The 18,335-nt window shown below is 51.3% G+C and overlaps 1 protein-coding gene across 5 annotated transcripts in view; it reads left to right on the top strand.

Moving 5' to 3' along the window:
• Nucleotides 1-18,335, top strand: part of ATXN2L (ataxin 2 like) — a 976,149-nt gene that overhangs the window by 796,292 nt on the left and 161,522 nt on the right. For all 5 annotated transcript variants that reach the window (XM_078652258.1, XM_078652261.1, XM_078652257.1 and 2 more), the window contains one exon: nucleotides 12,145-12,354. In XM_078652258.1, coding sequence (XP_078508384.1) covers nucleotides 12,145-12,354 — 210 coding nt within the window. The remainder of the gene's footprint in view (nucleotides 1-12,144; nucleotides 12,355-18,335) is intronic.

Raw genomic sequence — 18,335 nt, 5'->3', positions numbered from 1 at the left:
GCTCTGGCGGGAAACTGGACAAAGGATAGGGGGTGTAGCCACCCCCCTTCCTGGTCCCACCCAGGGGAGGGACCTAGTCAGTAGTGCAGCCCCCTTTAGGAGAATAAAGGTAGGAGCTGGTCCCATTCCAAATTAGATTATCCTGAACTATTCAACAAGAAGAAACTCTGGCCTTCGACGTTCTGCTCCACAGAAGACTGAAGAATCTCCCTTGTGGACAAGGAGTGTCCACCCTGCAACTGCAGGCACCATCAAGCGTCCAGCGGCTTCACTTTGTCGTCTTCCCTCGAGGATCCAGACTTCAGAGCCCGACGAGACCCGGATTCCCAGACCTCTCCGACCTCAACTCACATATGCAGCAAAGCTGAGACCCGTGGGTGCGACGAGACATGTGGGACCGGCCATCTTGAACGAACCTGCACTTCGCTTCCAGCACGACTCCCGAGGTAAACTCGACCAAGTGCTTTTGGGGACTGAGAAGCCCCAGCCCCGAGCAGCCCCTGCACCGAAGATCAGCCCTCCAGCATCCACGAGATCTGAATCTCGTGGATGCTGAATCTTTGCTGCTGGTCTGGTTGCTCCAGACTGGCCCTTGCTCCCTTCCAAAAGAGGGGCACCCTGGACTCTACTAGTCTGCACCAGACGCTTACTTCACTCACCGCGTGGGTTGCCTTTGCCAAGGCCTGTTGACGCCGATTCCGGATCCAACACCGCCGACGGCAAGAGCCTGCGTGGGACAGCTCGTGCCTCCATCCTGGTCGTCGAAGACACCTCCTGGTGCACGTGGCTGCAGAGTCAAGCGTCCACTCTTCACCTGATCGCGACGTCGACATCTGGTTCCTTCCTGGTTCCACTCCAGTCACATTCCGGTCGTTGACATTTGTCAGGCAGCAACATGAGCATCCCTGCACACGTTTACCTACCACTACTGCCTGCACAATCTGAAAGACTGTTATGGATTCCTTACCTTAGAATTACCCCCAGGCGTCAAACTGGATCCGGAGAATTTTTCTTCAGGAGTACCCAAGCACGTCGGTTGGTGGCTCTGGTCAACTCTGTCTTAGTGATTGCTGTTGTGATCGTCGGGATGACGTTACGGTATCTACTTGGATGCCGCCTCTGCTTGCTGACGTCGGTTCTTTCGTTTTCCGCGCCAGCTAGCGCAGATCTGGTGAGTGCGGTACGCTTAGTCTTCTTTGACCATAGTTTTTTTTTACTTTTGTTGATTTCTGTTTTTTAGAGTCGTTCCACTCCTGGTGTAAGTGATGTCACATCGATAGACCTGCTTCAAACCTTCTGACTCCTGTCACAAGTTGATGTCGGTCACAGACCCACATCTCGTGTGCCTCTGGTTTTTGAAGCGCGACCAGGACCCGAAGTCTTTGCGTGAGCAGTCCCGAAAGCTTCTTGAGGCCCGGCAGTCCGCTCCGCACCAGGTCCCGGTCGAGAGGGAAGTCGTGGGACAGGTCCCGGAGTCACCACCATCACTCCTCTTCGAAGTGTTGGTCTTCGGGTAAGTCGAAGCACAAGAAGGTGAAGAAGCACCATCGCTCTTCGCCTTCTCCCCCCCCCCCCCCCGTTCTTCAGCCGACATGACGCAGGATGCGGAAGGTAGTCGCCTGGCTCCGCATGAAGAGCATGTTGGGTCGGCGCCTAGCCTCCCTCCCATTACGGGAACCGGGGGGACCCCTGCCCAACTTCGTAGATTTTGGGAAGCCTTCCACCCAATCTTTGGGCAGCATGACTCTGCTAGTGTGTACTCGACTGGGAGTTCTAGGCCTTCAATGCCGGCGGCTCTGGCACTGCAGGCCTGCCCAGAGATCCAGATGGGCGCAGGTCGACCTTACGACACCTCCGCCCCTTCCGACGGCAGTTATGTCCCTAGCTGGTGTCTACCCCGGCCTCCCCCTCGACAAAGACACAGAGCCTGACCTGCGTCAACCAATGCCGTAGCGGCGCCGACCGGTACTTTTGTACCTCTGTTCTATCCTGGCGTTCCTTATCGCCCTGAGTGGCAGCCAGAAGAGGATGAGGAGGACTAGGAAGTGTCTATTGACCCTCTAGCAGACCAGCTGGAAGAGCCGGACTGGAGAGAGGAACTGGGTGAGGCCAGTGGTCTGGATACATCCCCAGACCTTGGTATGTTTCATCCCCTACCGTGGCTACGGAGGAGGGAGCCTCCTATGCTGTGGTGTTGCGTAGGGCGGTTGAGGCCTTGAGCTACCTACGGTGGCAGTCAGGACTAACCTCCTAACTGAGATGCTTTTACCAGCAGCAGCCTCTTTGGAGCCCCTTCCGTTTAATGAGGCCCTCACAGACCTCCTTCTGGGCACCTGGTCCAAGCCCAGCACAGGTGCTCCTGTGGATAGGATGATTGCCCAACGTCCCCACCTGGACCCGGATGATCCCAAATTCCTCTCCCAACACCCTACTCCTGAGATCTTGGTGGTACAAGCCTCCACATCAAAAGGTGCATGCTCTACAGCTCCCCCACCTAGGGAATTCAAGAAGCTGGATCATTTTGGGAACATGTTTTCTTCCACCAGTTTAGGACTGTGGTTGGTGAACACCGCAGGTCTCTTGGGCAGTTACACCCACTCTGTGTGGAACACCCCTGACTCGCATGGCAGAACAATTTTAACGTTGGTAGCCCAGAGATGCTACGCCTGGCTGAGGTCCACTGCTTCTCAGGCAATGTCCAATCGACTCTTTTGGACATGCCCTTTGATGGCTGTCGCTCGATTGGCGACAAGGCAGACTATGCGCTCGAGCTCTTCAAGGATTCTAGGGCTAAGGCCAGATCCTTGGGCCTCGCTACCACCTATCGCCCCTCGCAGTCTGCTTTTCACCCCGCCACGTTCTGCCCAGAGTCACAGGCATGCGCAAGCTGTCCAGTCTCTTCGGGGATCGGGACGTGACACCCACTGCCATGGGGATGGCGGGCCAGTCCACCAGTGTCCCCTTTGTAGAAGCCTCCAAACCTTCCTAGTCTGACCTTTCAGGGCCACCAGTTGCCAGTGGGCGGTAGGATCCGCCATCAACTCCCTCACTGACACAACATCATGTTGGACAGGTAGATTTTGCAAATAGTCCGAAGGGGCTACTCCCTCCCCTTCAAGACTACCCCTCCCTCCATGCCGCCTACACTCCATTGCATGTCGGAGAATCACTTGGCCCTTCTCTGTCAAGAAACTACGGCTCTCTTGGCCAAGGGAGCCATCGAGTGAGTCCCTGTGCCAGAAGTAGGTTGTGTCTGCTACTCCCACTACTGTTTGGTTTTCAAGATGGACAAAGGTCTGAGTCTTATCTTAGACCTCCGGCACGTCACCCGCTTCTTCCGGAAGGAGAAGTTCAAAATGTTGACATTTGCTCAGGTCCTGTCTGCCCTTGACCTTGGAGACAGGATGGTAGCTTTGGACTTGAGGACGCCAATTTTCACATCCCCGTCCTGTCGGCCCACAGGCATTGCCTTAAGGTTCATTGTAGGCTACGAGCATTTTCAGTTTACCGTGCTCCCGTATGGTCTTACCAGCACCACTCCGGTGTTCACGAAAGTGATGGCGGTAGTCACAGCTCAACTGCGCAGATAAGGGTTCCAGTCTTCCCCTATCTCGATGACTGGTTGTTGAAGGCGAGCTCGCCCCAGGCTGTGGTCGCCCACCTCCAGACTACGGCGGACCTCCTCCATTCGCTGGGGTTCACAGTCAACGTTACAAAGACGCATCTGAACCCTTCTCATAAGCTCCTTTTCATCGGAGCGGTTCTGGACACAGCGCAGTTTCGGGCCTATCCTCCCAAACAGCGAGTCCGGGATATTCAGGCTATGATGCTGATATTCCAGCCTCTATCCCGGATTTCGGTGAGAATGACCCTGAGGCTGCTGGGCCTCATGACCTCCTGCATCCTGCTGGTGGATTACGCCTGGTGGCATATGTGGGACCTGAAGTTCCAGTGGGCACAGCGTCACGGGAATCTGTCCGATGTAGTCCAGATCTCTGCGTGGACTGTACACGAGTTGCTGTGGTGGCTCACGAACCAGGATTGGGTCAACTACAGATCCCTCTCCCTTCCCCAACCAGATTTCACAGTGGTGACGGATGCGTCAGTCATGGGATGGGGCGGCCACATGGGAGAGGCAGAGATCAGAAGCCTCTGGTCTCCAGTGGAGTCCGGGCTCCACATCAACCTTCTGGAGCTTCGGGCGATTCGTCTAGCACTGAAGGAATTCCTTCCTTCTGTCAAAGGAAGAGTAGTGCAGGTGTTCACAGGCAGCACTTCCGCCATGTGGTATTTGTGAGAAAGTGGCTCTATATATACTGGACCAGAACAAGGTACAGTGTGTGTATAGAGTCCAAAAACCCCAGAGGTATAACAGAGGTTAAAGCCTGGTGTGACCTTACTCTCTAATGTGGTAGCTTGGTCGAGCAGTAAGACAGTACCAGAGGACAGTGTAAAGCATTTGTTGTACACACTGTCAGCAAAGGGTTTCACACACTCAAAGACTGACCTCCAGACCAATTGTTTTTATATCAAAAGATATAGTTGTTTTATTTTTAGAACCAACAGGTATCAAAATATACTGCTCTCAATATGAGAGGTCTCAGATGAGTACTTTGCAGAAAGGCAATAGACTTTGTAAACACAATAGGTACAGGGGTTGCAGTAGGCAACACAATTCTACACACACTTTAGCATTGAGCTCAATGGGTTAGTCTATGTAAACACAGTTGATTACTTTGTAGATTACTTTGGTAGTTCCAGGACTGGATCCTAGGTTCAGTCCTAGGGTTTAAGCTGAAAACAATTTAGTAAAAACGTTTTAGTGGTTTCCGTGATTTTTCAGGAATATAAAGCTATTTTAAAAGTTCACACTTGAAAACTTTTCAACAAATCTGGCAATGTTATCCAATGGGAGAAAATTCAGGTTACAGGTAAAGTACGTTCTTGTTACTTTTGTAATCCAGTACTGGGCTCCTGGGGCCAGCACTGGGGTCTCGACTTAAAACAGGTAAGCAATTATGTTCCAGTATTTCGTATGATTTTTAAAGAATATTTCTAGTTTTCAAAAGTAGACAGAGGAAATTTCATAGAAAAGCAGACAATGGATTCCTATAGAGAAAAGGCCAGTCACTAGTAAACCCGCTAGGGATTACTTTTGCGGTTCAGCACTGGGCTACAAGGTACAGTACTGGCTCCTCTCCTGATCACAGGTGAGTATTTCGGAATTCGGAATTCAGATTATTTTATATGAATATTTCAAGTTTTCAAAAGTAGACAGAAGATTTTTCGAGTCAAACCAGTCAATGTTATTCAATGACAGGTAAGTGAGTTACCGGTTTCCTGGTGAGTACTCGACTGGTGAAGTTGTGATTCTGGGCATAGACTCAGGGGTATCCCAGGGTCAGGTAGGTACAGTTGGTTCACCCTCAGCAGCGCAGGGGCGGCCGGGTGCAGAGGTAGTTATGCCCAATGTTATCCAACGGGGGACAGGGGGCCTCCGGTTGGTGGCTGCTGGCTAGCAGGTCACGCGGCTGTGGGAGCTGGGCTCCTGGTCACTTGCTCAGGGCAAAGGGGGAAGCAGGATAGGACAAAGGTGGCACAGCCAGCGGTACTCGGGCGGCTGGGTGCAGGGTGCTTTTGAGCCGCCGGGCGCTCAATGTTATCCAATGAAAAATGTAAAAAGGGATCAACGGCTCGGGGCGGAGACTCTCCAGGGGCGACCAGCACGTCGAGAGGTAAGTTGGGATCTTGGAGCACAAGTAGGTACCCCAAAGGGAGGCCCAGGGGGCTGTAGGTCGCCGGGTTCAGGGTTGTCTTTGGGTGTCGGAAAAGCTTAACCTCAGCTGGTCGCGGTTGAGGGAGCCCCTGGTTGAGTCTGCAGGCATCGTCTGGCTCGTCGAGGAGGGGCTTTTGGCACTGGACTTCGGGTCCCAGTCGCCGGGGGGACGTCCTGGTGGTCTGGGATCACTCTGGCACGGGCCGGGCTCGGTGGGTGCAGAGTGGGCTAGTCCGGAGCTTTCTGGCTGGCACCAGGGGGGTTGTTGCAGCAGAGCCTCTGCTGATGGGAGTCCCAGTCTTTAAGAGGGTCAAGGCAGAACGGTCCTCTGGGTGTCCCAAGGTTGCTGTCTGCAGGAGTCGCTGGGATTTAGGCAGGAGCAGGTTCCAGGATCGACAGGTCTGTAGGGCTGGGGCCTAGTCAGTTGTTGTCGTCCTCTTGTTAGTAGTTGCGCAGCGGGTAGTCTTCTTCTTGATCTTCTTTTGGTATCGGGATCTGAGGAAGGCAGGTTCAGGGAGCCCCTAAATACTGAATTTAGGGGTGTTACAGGTAGAGCAAGGGCAGGGACCAATAGGTCCCTGTCCTGGGTTGTGTACACCCCCTAGCCTGCTCCTCTCCTGTGGGAGGGGGGCAGGATCCTAGCTGTGATTATGCAGGGCTTTCCGGCTTCAAGATGGCCGGAGCCCGGGTTGATGCTTTACCTAGTCTCCCCCACCTGAGGGGTGGGGTTGGCACAGGCTGGCACCCCCCCTTCCTGACGTAGTTTTTCCCGCCAGTCTTCCCGCCAGAGTGGGGGTGAGGACTGGTGTGGGCCAGTTGCTGGGTACAGCAAATGGTCTGGAGAATTTCACAGTGGCGGCATGCCTTTGAAGCTTCCCCCTGCCGATCCTGCTGGAGGAGACCTAGCACCTCGCCCAGGATGTGCATTATTGCAGGCCCAGGAGAGCAGGGGGCTCTCCACCCAGGGGTCCATCAACATGTATGCTGTGTGGCAGCCTCTGCAGCCACTCAGCCCAGACGTCGATTGCAGGTTAGGTTTTTAGCGTCCATCTCTAAGATGCTCTCTGGTGCATTTTACATTACTGGCATCAGTGTGGGTTTAATGTGCTGAAATGTTTGGTACCAAACTCGTCAGTCTTCAGTGTAGCCATTATGGTGCTGTGGAGTTCTTAATGACAACCTCCCAGCACCATATACTCTTAATGGCATCACTGCACTTAGTTCCCAGGAATGGCCCTGGGTACTGTAGGGGCACAGGGCTCATGCACCTGTGCCCACACTTCTGGCATAGGGCACCCAGAGTGGTGACTGAAGTATGCTAGGGCAGTGGGTTCTGTGGGCATGGCACACAGGGTTGTGTGCAATGTCGACTCTTGGTTTAGCTCTGTCCCTAGATACTCAACCTGCAAAGGCAGTGTGTGGGTGAGTACAGGGCCCCTGAGGGTGGCACAATAAGTGCTGCAGTCCTCAGGGATCTTCTCTGGTCACCATGCCCTGGGTACCTAGGGTGCCATTTACTAGGGGCTGACAGGTGGCCAGAGATGCCAATTGGGTTTTAGTTTCAACACAGCTTTTAGGGAAGGAACACAGGCCCTGGGTACCTGGTTGGCAGGAATCCAGGGCACACTCAGTCAAAGCACATCAGCAGTTCAGAAAAAAGTGGGGGCATACCAGTGCAAGAAAGATGGCACTTTCTCACAATTACTGCTTGGAAGGCAAAGTCCGGAGAGACTGCTTCTTTGGCCACTCTGTTCTCCAGGACTTCTTGTAGTGAACTTGGTTCGCAGACCCACCTCCGGGGTTAATATTGCTGGGGTATCTATTCTAATGTAAGGAATCCATAACTAATAGTCTTTCAGATGAACAAGTTACTTACCTTTGGTAACAATATATATTAGTTATGGATTCCTTACCGCCCTACCCATCCTCCCGTTCTGCGAACTGACTTCTAGAGTAAGGGACTCCCTTTCAGGGCCCCAGTTTTATGCTGTAGTGGTCATTGTCTTGCATGGCTCTATGCTTCTGGCGTGGAATGCCGTGTAAAGAACGACGAACACAGTCGACATATGCCACCTACCGACATGCAGCGGGAATGCTGAAGAAAAATTCTCCGGATCCAGTCTGACACCTAGGGGTAATTCTAAGGTAAGGAATCATTAACTAATATATGTCTCTTACAGATATATTGTTACAGAAGGTAAGTAACTTGTTTGTTAAGTCCAAAGGAGCAGCCTTTTTGGCCGCTTTGTCCCACTGGAGGGTTATGTTATGTTAAACTTTATTTGAAGAGTGCACGTACACCAGGTTGGTTTCTTGGCGCTACTCTGAAAGGTGTTAGGCTAAGGTGTTACTAGTATGCCTGTTTAAATAGCCATGTGTTCGAGGCAAATGAGCTGCAGATTGTACATTTAGCAATAGATCGCCACCTGGTGTTGGGCTCGGATGATTGCAGGTTGTTGTTGCATTCTTGGAAGAAGTCTTTGTAGTCACGAGATAGGTGACTCCTCCCTTGGACAATACTGCGCATGGTCATCGACTCCATCCTCAGATTGTTTTTTTCCGCCACTGGGTTCGGATGAAAGTTTTCTGCTCCGGCTAGAAAAGAATTTTTCTGCATTTTTGAAGCGTGAAACTTTAGACAAACAACTTTCGACATAGAAGACACTTTTCGACATCACCAGCTACATCCCGGTGCATCGACGCGGGCCGTTGGGCTCATCGGCGCCGTACGGCCTACGCCTCATGGAAAGAACTCCATTCAAGAGATGCCCGGTATGTCGAGCAAAATTCCCTCATAGCGACCATCACGAGGTTTGCAACCTCTGACTCTCGCCAGAACACGACGAGTCAACCTGCACAGCCTGTGCCTCCTTCCGATCGAAAAAGACCATTCGGGATCGGAGGGCCCGTCGACACGAGATGAGGAGATCAGCGCCAGCACCGGAGGCCATCTTTGAGGAGGAGATCGTCGAAGAGGACGTCTCCGACGACGAGAATCCACTCGAAGATATCTCCGCGGACGAGGCTCCACTCGTCGCCGAGGAAGACTCGTCTGATCTCCAGATCATATTGGGAGCAGAGGACTCGGACAATTCGATTCCATCTCGACAACCCGTGAGTACCTCTGCCCCTGCACAACAGACACTGCCCAAACCAAAGGCAACAGTCAGCACTCCGCCCATGGAGCCCAGTCGAGATCGAAATTTACCCTCTAACGCCCCGCCTTGAGGCTCGGCTCCGAGGAAAAAGACTACGATTCCGGTGCCTCGGCACCGAAAAAAACACATATGCCAATTCCACCTCCTCCATTGGCACCGAAACATCCTTCGACACCGAAGGACTCTTCGGCACCGAAGCTAACACATCCTTCGGCGCCCAAAGAGCAGCAAGCTGCAGTAGGCCAAGCTGTCCTTAAAACACTATTTCAGTATGCTGCAACGTATACAAGCGACCACCGCTAGGGGAGACACTGCTGCACAATCGTTGATAAATGTACAATTTGCAGCTCATATGCCTCAAACGGAATATGCTACTTACCAGTATGCATCTGTTCTTGGCATGTAGAGCTGCAGAGTTGTGCATGCCCTCCCGCCTCCCTGGGACTTGTATCCGTTCCAGTACTCATCTTACTTAGATGCACACGCATGGACATCCTTTCTCTTTACTTCTACTAACTCCATCATTTCCCATCATGGCGAAAAACAATCTGAGGATGGAGTCGATGACCATGCGCAGTATTGTCCAAGGGAGGAGTCGCCTATCTCGTGACTACAAAGACTTCTTCCAAGAAGACAACAACCTGCAATCATCCGAGCCCAACACCAGGTGGTGATCTATTGCTAAATGTACAACTCTGCTGCTCTACATGCCAAGAACAGAAGCATACTGGTAAGTAGCATATTCCTTTTAGGAATTTGCGGAAGCTCATGAGGTCTGTGCAGGATCTGATCTCAAGAGGCAGGGAGTTCCAATATTTGAGGCCTAGAATAGCGAACCTTGCACCCCCAGCGCGTTTTAGCCTGAATGGAGGTATCGTCAGGAGATGCATATAAGCAAATCGTAGGTTGCGGGTTGGAGTGTACCTGTTGATGAAGCTGTTGATGGATTTTGCTAATTGGGGATTTAAAGATGATGCATCCCACCTTGAAGGCGCATCCCTGGGTTATTGGAAGCCAGTGTAACTTCTTCAGAAGAGGGGTGGTATGCTGGCGCCTGCTGTCATGAAAGATCAGCTTGGCCGCCTGGTTTTGAACCATTTGAATGTGGTGGGTAAGACAGGCTGGGATGCCAAAGTATAGTGAGTTGGCATAATCAATGTGGGATATCACCATGGCGGAACTGCCTGTATTTTTGCTACCTGTGTAAGAAACCTGCTGATTTTCCTTAGTTGAAAGCAGCATGTTGAGATCACAGATCCAATTTGATTTTTCATGGTGAGGTCATTGTTGATTATGACTCCCAAGGTTTTAGCAGATGTAAGGGGACGGGGACTGTCCCAGTTCTTTAGGCCATAAGTGGGAGCTCCAGGGGTTCAAGGTGTGGCGCCGCGGCCAGGGCGACTGACGCTGGAATCTGGGGACCACGGTTCGATCCCCGGCTCCGGCGGCAGGTCAGCCCAGCACCATGTGACTCTGGGCAATAGCTCGCTTAATCTTCCCGACGGCCCCCCAGCGCCTAGAGACCCTTACGGGTGATTGTGCGCTTTACAAATGTGGACTTTACTTTACTTAATGAGCCTCCCGTGAGGATCACTTCCGTTTTGTCCGGATTTAACTTGAGGTGGTTACTGTTCATCCAGTCACGGATGAACAGCATTGTTGTCTGGTATTCGTGGACAGTTGTAGGGGAGTCATTAATAGGAAATATTAGTTGGAAATCATCTGCGTAGTTGAAGGTTTGGACTTTCCTTTCTTTTAGTGCGTGGATCAGGAGGAGAAGGTATAAATTAAATAAATGAGGGGAGAGAGAGGAGCCCTGGGGAACACCGCAAGTGTTTTTAATCTTGGGGGTTGTGAAGGTGGCATAATAGGGGGGGTGTACCCACCCCCGGGGAGGGACCCATTGGTCCCAACCTTTTACCTACCTGTAACACCACTGAATCTAGTATTTTGGGGCACCCCTGAACCTTGCTCCCTCAGACAAGAAACCAGAAGAAGAAAAGAAGAACCAAACATCTGTGCTGAAGCGAAAAAGAGGAGTAAGCCTACTGACTTGGCCCCAGCCCTACCTGCCTGTCCCCACCTCAAACCTGCAGAAACAAAACTCTGGTGTGTCCTTCAGCCAGCAGCCTCAAGAACCCTGAGGACCTGCCCTGGCTTCAAAGGAAAAGAGACTGTCTCTCGTGAACACCGGTTTGTTCACCAACAGACTCCAGCTCGATCCGAGAGTGCACAAATCTGTGCCAGACGCCCGCGGCCCAAGTGGCCCAACACCAAGAGGAGGAGTTCCCGGCGATCCTGACTAGAAATCCGTGACTGCAGACGCCTGCAGCCTCGAACCGTAATGTCCCCCTAACCGCGGCCAGGAGCTGCTAAGATCTGACCCTAAAGGCACCCCTGCACCCGATGCCCCACGGCCGTGGGGGGCCCTAAACCGACAGTGCCTAACCAACCCCCAGCATCCCGACTTAACTCTGCAAGTGGTGGTCGCACCTAGAGGACCTTTGTCCCCGAGCCTGCAGTGTGTTTGCAAACCGGAGAATCCCCTTTGAAAGTAAGAGGGCACCTGACGACAAACCAGCACCCTGCACCCGGCCGCCCTAGTGGCGCTGAGGGTGCACCTTTGATGCTAACCTGAACCCCCATTTGCTCTGAGCTTAATTCCAGGAGGTTTGCTCCCACAACCTTATGGCCTGCTCGTGAGCAGCCACCAACCGGATGCCCCCTAAACCCCCATTGGATAACATTGGGCCTCAGCACTCTGCACCCAGCCGCCATAGTGCAGCTGAGGGTGCAACAAGAGTGCATCCTTAACCCTGGGGGACCCCGATTCTAACCCCATAAACCCAAACTCCCACAACAAATTCTTACCTGTTAACCGATGGCACTATTTCCTCCCATATGATATTATTGACTGTTTTCTATGAAAACTTTTCTAAGTGTGAAGTTGGAAAGTCTATGAAAGTCTTTAAAACTGTAACCAAATAACCAAAACGCTTATACTTAGTTTTACATGGTTCATAACCCTTCAGTTATGTAGGTATAACTGGTTAGTGGTAAAATATTAGTGGCACAAACATAATGCAACACGGCCTGCAGCAATCAGAAGTGTGGTGCAGATGGTTACTTTGTTCTATTTAGTTTTGTTCTATTTAGTTTTGTTTGAGCTTCCAATTAAATAACTGACCTTGACCTTTTTCCCTACTACAGCATCAGGGAAATCAACCTCAACACATGAGTAATGCTCCTCCCCAGCAGAATTTGTATCACACTGCAACCCTCACTGCAACTCCCCCATCTCTGACCCCTGGCCCCTCTGCCCAGTCTCCTCAAAGCAGCTATCAACAGCAAGCTGTATACGCCATCCATGCCCACCAGCAGCTTCAACATAGCTACAGCAACATAGCGCACATGACACAGGTGAGTTTAATGCATGACGCAGGGTTTCTATGTCACAAGTGAGTGAAAGCAATCTTTAAAGAGCCCTCTGGTGTATTTTTTTAATGAATTTGCTCCTACTAATGTAAGCACAAGGGTGTATTGCCTGTTTGTGGTGAATACGGTTAATTATCTGATCTTATAGACTTCATGGTGCAAATTGCTTACCTTAGACTATTCCTCAGGTGTCAGACTGGATCCGGAAAATCTTGAGCAGTACCTCTGCGCCAGTTAGTAGCTCCATGTCTGCTGTGCTGGAAGTGACGTGGGCGGTGCATATTTGGGCACCAGCACAGCACGCTGACAAAAGTTCTTTTCTTTCTGCATCATCCGCACAGAGCCGAAAAGGCTACCTCAGGAATGTTGACTGGTTTTTTGGGGGGAGTTTATTTCATTTTTGAGGAATTACTCTCTGTGTGCCTTAAGTATGTCCCCTAAGAATCCCTGGGGAGCCTGCCACGGGCAGTTATCTGTGACAAACCACCACCTGGTTTGCTTATGATGCCTGGACACTGACTACAACTCCAAGGCCTTCCCTGACTGCTGTGCAATGAACCCCAAAGTAGGTTTTGTTAAACCCTTAACTCAACCCGGTGTAGCTGTGGCTCTGAGCAGTCAGAATTACACAAAGGAAAACATGAGTATTTCAGCAGCACCTAAGCAATTGAAGAAAGAAGAGTCACTTGAGCACCCCAACACCAATTTATTAAAAAGAAAATAGGTTGTAGTTTTGTTTTTAGACACCACAACAAAGATGATCAGCTCTAGAGTTCCAAAGATCTAGAATTTACAAGGGTTAGTAAATCTGAACATTTCACTCAACTGTGAGCAAGCATTGGCAGATTCAACAAATGTAACAGTTGAAAAATAAAATTAGCTTGTTTTGTGGTCACTTGGAGTCACTTAATGCGACCAACTCTAGTAAGGAGCCATTCAGGGGGACCATTAAGGTCCACAGAAAGGTATATCGAATTTAGGAGCAGTCTTCAGTCCATTCCAGACACTTTTATCCCTTTACTATTGGTTTCTATGGAAGTGGTCCTGGTGCAAGGGATGAAAGATGCTAAAGTTGCTCAATGATTCTGTGGATCCAATGTGGTCGACAGGAGTCTTCCTTCAGCTTCTCCTTGGTCCACAGAGTGGGTTGAGTTGGTCCTGGCCACAGGGTTGATGTTCCTCAAAGTCCTCTCAGTGCTGGTAGAAATCCAGTCTCAACTCAGCTGCTAGTTGTCTGGTATACGGTTACAGCGAAATCCTTCTCTGGGTGCTAAGTCAGCTCCTGGGTGACCAAGCTGCACTCTGACAACTCTCCTGTGCCCAGCAGACTTAGTTGCAACTTCAAGCGTTGGTTCCTGCCCCGAGTGCTGCACGCCGGCGTTAAGAAACATCTGGGCTACTACCTTGCCCTAGCAGGCTTCTTCAGCTGCTATGAACCGGAGGTCAGCCATCTGATGATTTGAGTCTCTTGCTTCAGCTGGGCTCCGGAAATTACTTATTCACAAGCAAGACACAGCAGGCACAGTCCTTTCTCCTTTGCTAGTCAATAGATTCAGCAGGTGCAGTCCACACTCGTGCAGCCTGTCTTTGTTGATTCCACTGTGCAGCAGGGTATTTCTTTGTACCCTCTTGGCCAATTTAAGCTCCAAAAATGCCCTCCGGGTAGGATGCAGTCGGTAGCCAATGGGCTGCCAGGTTCCCTCCCTCCCTCCCTACTGATGACCATTTACTGGGAAGTGTGGCATCTGGCTATCTCAGGATGCGCCATTCTTCCCACTCCCAACATGACAGAAGCTATCTCGGCGACCAGAGCACCCTAGCCAAACCCAAAGATGTGGCTACTAAAAGGGCTACATGCTCCAGAGAAACCAATTTGGCAGCTGGTTCCCCTCCTGCCAGACTGTCGACTTACACAACAAGGCAGCCCATATCACGTGTGCTTGCTAATTGCCCTTAAATGGCAAGTTCCTCTTTGAAGCTCCCTTTTTGGGCCAAAACCCAGTGTGGCTTCCTGCCGGAGCCGGTAACAACCCTGTGAGAAGTTGGCCTGATATGCAGTGCTCACTATTCTAGTGATCACTATGTATCAGTCCAAACAACCCTTATTGATGATTGGTTGTAAGTCAACCTTATAGACCAGCTATCCTAGTAGCATGGATACGAGCAGTCTAAGGCTAAGACTCTAGAGGGCGTGTTAAGCCAGCTGTTTTACCATCACATTACCCCTTGAACACCAAGTGAAAGGACACCACACAAGTTGTTATGAAAATAAACAGATATTTATTTATAACAAGACTACCCTGAACTCTTTATGAGTCAGGGAGCTAAGCACACAACAAAACTCTTACGAAAATACTTTAAGTCGCACAATTTACACAAATGCCCTAGGGGCACGAAAAACCATATACACAATAAGTGGAATGCGAACTTGCTAGCAGGTAAGTAGTACTTTTCTAGACTCAGGAATCGCTAGGCCTACAATTCTAAACACTGGGATTAGATGCAGGAGGCCTGTGGACGTCATGTGCAGAGTGGGAACTCTCACGCGTAAGGCGGGAAAAAGTCTATGGAGGCTAGCAGTTGCAAAGTTACTGTTCTCGGGCGAACCCGACTAGGTGGGTCGAAAACAAGAGTGGATCCGAACACTTAGGGTGTTGGACTATGCTGGAGCACCGGAGTACTCAGGTTACCTAGCCCAGGGGCTGCGGCTGCATAGGGTTGAAATTGCGTCGGATACACGCGTTGAAGATCCAGGAGCCTGAAGAAAGAGTTGCTGGCAGGCGGCCAGTGAAGAAAGTTCGGAGTGATCCAAGCCTGGATCAGGGAAGAAGAAACCTGTAAGCAGAGGGGACCAAGTTCTGAATCACTAGCCAGTGATTTGAGTGGGCACCAGGATGGCACCGGACGAAGTCACCTCAGCCAGGTGAGTGGGCGCTGCTGGGCTCTGCAGTCTCTCGGACCAGGAGGCGTTGTCGGCGACCAGGATGGAGGTGCGAGCTGTCCCACGAAGGTTCTTGCTGTCGACGTCGCTGGACCCAGGATTGGGCAACAAGTCTTGGCAAATGCAAGGCCCACGCGGTGGACCTAAAATGGCGTCTTGAGGGGACCAGGAGGGTACAGGGTGCTCCTCTTTTGGAGGGGAGCAAGGGCTAGTCTGGAGCAACCAGACCAGCAGTGTTTGTCGTCGTGGAGCGTCGTGAAGGGGTCACTAGCCAAACGGGCAAGCGACCTGGACAACGAGGTTGGCAGCAAAGAGCAGAAGGGCCCCACGCAGATCTCGTGGATGCAGGGGGGCTGAACTTCGGTGCTGGAGCTGCTCAGGGTCGGGGCTTCTCTTACCCCAAAGCACTCAGTCGAGGGTCACTCGGGAGTCGTGCTGGACAAGCGTCGTGCAGTTCTGAAGATGGCCGGTCCCTCGAGGTCTCGTCACAGCCACGGATCACAGCTGGGCTGATGATGTAGGTTGAGGTCAGAGGTGCCAGGGAAGCCGGTTCTCGTCGTGCTGGAGCAGTCTTGATCCGAAGGAGAGACTGGCAACAAACCGCGATGCTTGGTTGGTGCCTGCTGCTGCAGGGTGACTACTCCTTAGTCACAAGGGAGAAATCTTGAGAAGAGTCTTGAGTTCCTTCTTGCAGAAAGTAGTTTCAGGATTCAAAGATGATCTGATTTGGAAGGGGGCCAGTTCCTACCTTTATCCTGCAAAAAGGGGCTGGCACGCGACTAAGTCCTGCCCTATGGGTGGGACTAGGAGGGGGGTGGTTACACCCCTCTCCTTTGGCGGGCTTTCCCCAGGCCAGGGGCTGGAGTGCCCCTGGAACTGGTTTCAGCCGGCCTATGCACAGTGAGCACCGGGGTGCCACTTGCAGTCACCTTCCTCTAAAGCCCTACCTACCTAGGATACACAAAATCCTGTCTGGGACGGTGCTGGCACCGCCCCTGACAGGAAACCCTTTGTCCTTGCCTCCTGGGCTGGGAGGACTCCCAGCAGCAGGAGGGCAGACTTGTGTCTCGGTGGCAGCATCCATTTTGTGGAGCTACGGCTATGTCTGACTTTAACCGGGGTTACAGGTTACATACATGTCGTGTCCCTCTAGAAGGGTGGAATGCTAACCCCGTCGCCAGAATTGGCGAGGGGTTAGTATTCCAATTCGTATGACACCTTACTCGACATGTTTTGATAAAGCGATACCAGAGTTGGCATATAACCGCGAGGATTATAATGCACTTAAGAGTATATGGTATGCGATATCATGGAAACGGCTAAGGGATGGATCCCGAAAGCCGCAGACAGGCTCAGCTCATGCCAGAGCACTATCTCACACGATTCCAAGCACTCTGCCTTCAGGATTGTTAAGGCCTGCCATAGGAGTGACTGATAGGAGATCTGTGTGTCCATTTAGGTTTAGATATAGGGATACTATATCTAAAGCAAAGGGTGAGTACACCACCTTGCCCCCAGCTGTCAAGCAGCCAGTTGTGTCTGTTTGGTTAGTCAGTCCAGGGGTGGCATAATACATGCTGCAGCCCCTGGGAGACTTCTGGGTACACCTCAGCCCTGGGTACAGGGACTTGGAAAGGGCCCAGTGCCAATTCAGTACCTGGGTACAATTTGGAATAGAGAGAACAGCTAGGCTGTGGGTCTGATTAGCAGGCCCACAGCCCGGGAAAGTCGTAAACCAGTGAAGCAAAAAGCAAAAATCTGGGTGATCATAGGATTGCAGACCCTACTCTCCTACAAACCCCATCGCCCATTCCATGGCTACTAGCCAACCCCTGTCCACCTTTCAAACTTTTCGTGCCCTGGGCCCCATTTGGCAGCAGAACAGGCTGGAAATTAGATATTCATAAGCATGTTGCATCTGCAGGCTAGCCACACCCATAAGGTGGGCGACCTACCGTGAACAGTCAAAAAAGGGTTTCACCATCTTGATTTGTGTTGAAATAAGACTTCTGGGTCAGGTTTATGCACACTCTCCACAGTAATTGAGCATATAGGGGGCATAGTCACCCTAGTGGCAGGTAGTCCATTGGCTGCTACCATATTGTAGGAGGCTGGCTCAGTATATGGTGCACTTTTATTTGTGATACACCTTGCACTAATCCAGATAACCCTTTTGGTGATTTTAGTGGTTGTAGAAAACCTTTGAAAGCTCTCAAAGTGGTATTATCAGGCTTATCTTGAAGGAGCGTAAAGCAGCTTGTTTGACCAACTTTAATCCATAGTGTCAGTTTAATGAAAAAGAACCACACAGTGCGTATATAAATAGGAATCGTATGTTCGCAGCATATGAACTTCAGATTACACACTGTGCATAGATCGCCACCTAGTGTTGGGCCCAGATGTTTGCATTTTGTTTTTGGCATTGGCTCCATCCTCAGATTGTTTTTTTCCGCCATAGGTCTCTGTTGTGTTTCCTGCGCTCCGGTTTGGGACCGAATTTCCTTCAACGCGCAATCCTCACCCAGTTTGACGGTATTGTTTCGATCTCGCTCCCCATCGACGCGATTCTTCACCACTTCGAAGTCTTCGATTCCGGTCGTAGACGAAAGCCTTCAGGCCTACGCCATTCAAGAAGTGTCCTCAATGTGGGTCGAAGTTTCCCCACACTGATCTACATGAGGTGTGCAACCTTTGCCTCTCACTGGAGCACGAGGCCAAAGACTGTTCCGCTTGTGCCTCCTTCCGCTCCAAGAAGACTATTCGGGACTGACGAGCTCGAAGAACCACTGCTTGCTCGTCAGCTTCGATCCCGGACAAAATCTTTGTAGAGGGTGTCGACATGCCAGAACACCAGCGGGCCAAAGAAAGTGCCAGCTCCTCTGATGCCGAAGACTCAGACGTCGAGGACCTCACTCCAGCTCAACGTGTCGTAAGTAAGAACGTCGACCCCAACCCTTCCTAGACACCCTCAAAAAAGGCTTCCGTCACACCCTCGCCTTCAGGCCTGGGTGCACACCGAGAGACT

This window comes from Lissotriton helveticus, chromosome 7 (genome assembly GCF_964261635.1).
Source record: "Lissotriton helveticus chromosome 7, aLisHel1.1, whole genome shotgun sequence".
NCBI lineage: Eukaryota > Metazoa > Chordata > Amphibia > Caudata > Salamandridae > Lissotriton > Lissotriton helveticus.
The sequence above is the reverse complement of the archived record's forward strand: the minus strand, read 5'-3'. Positions and strand labels throughout refer to the sequence as shown.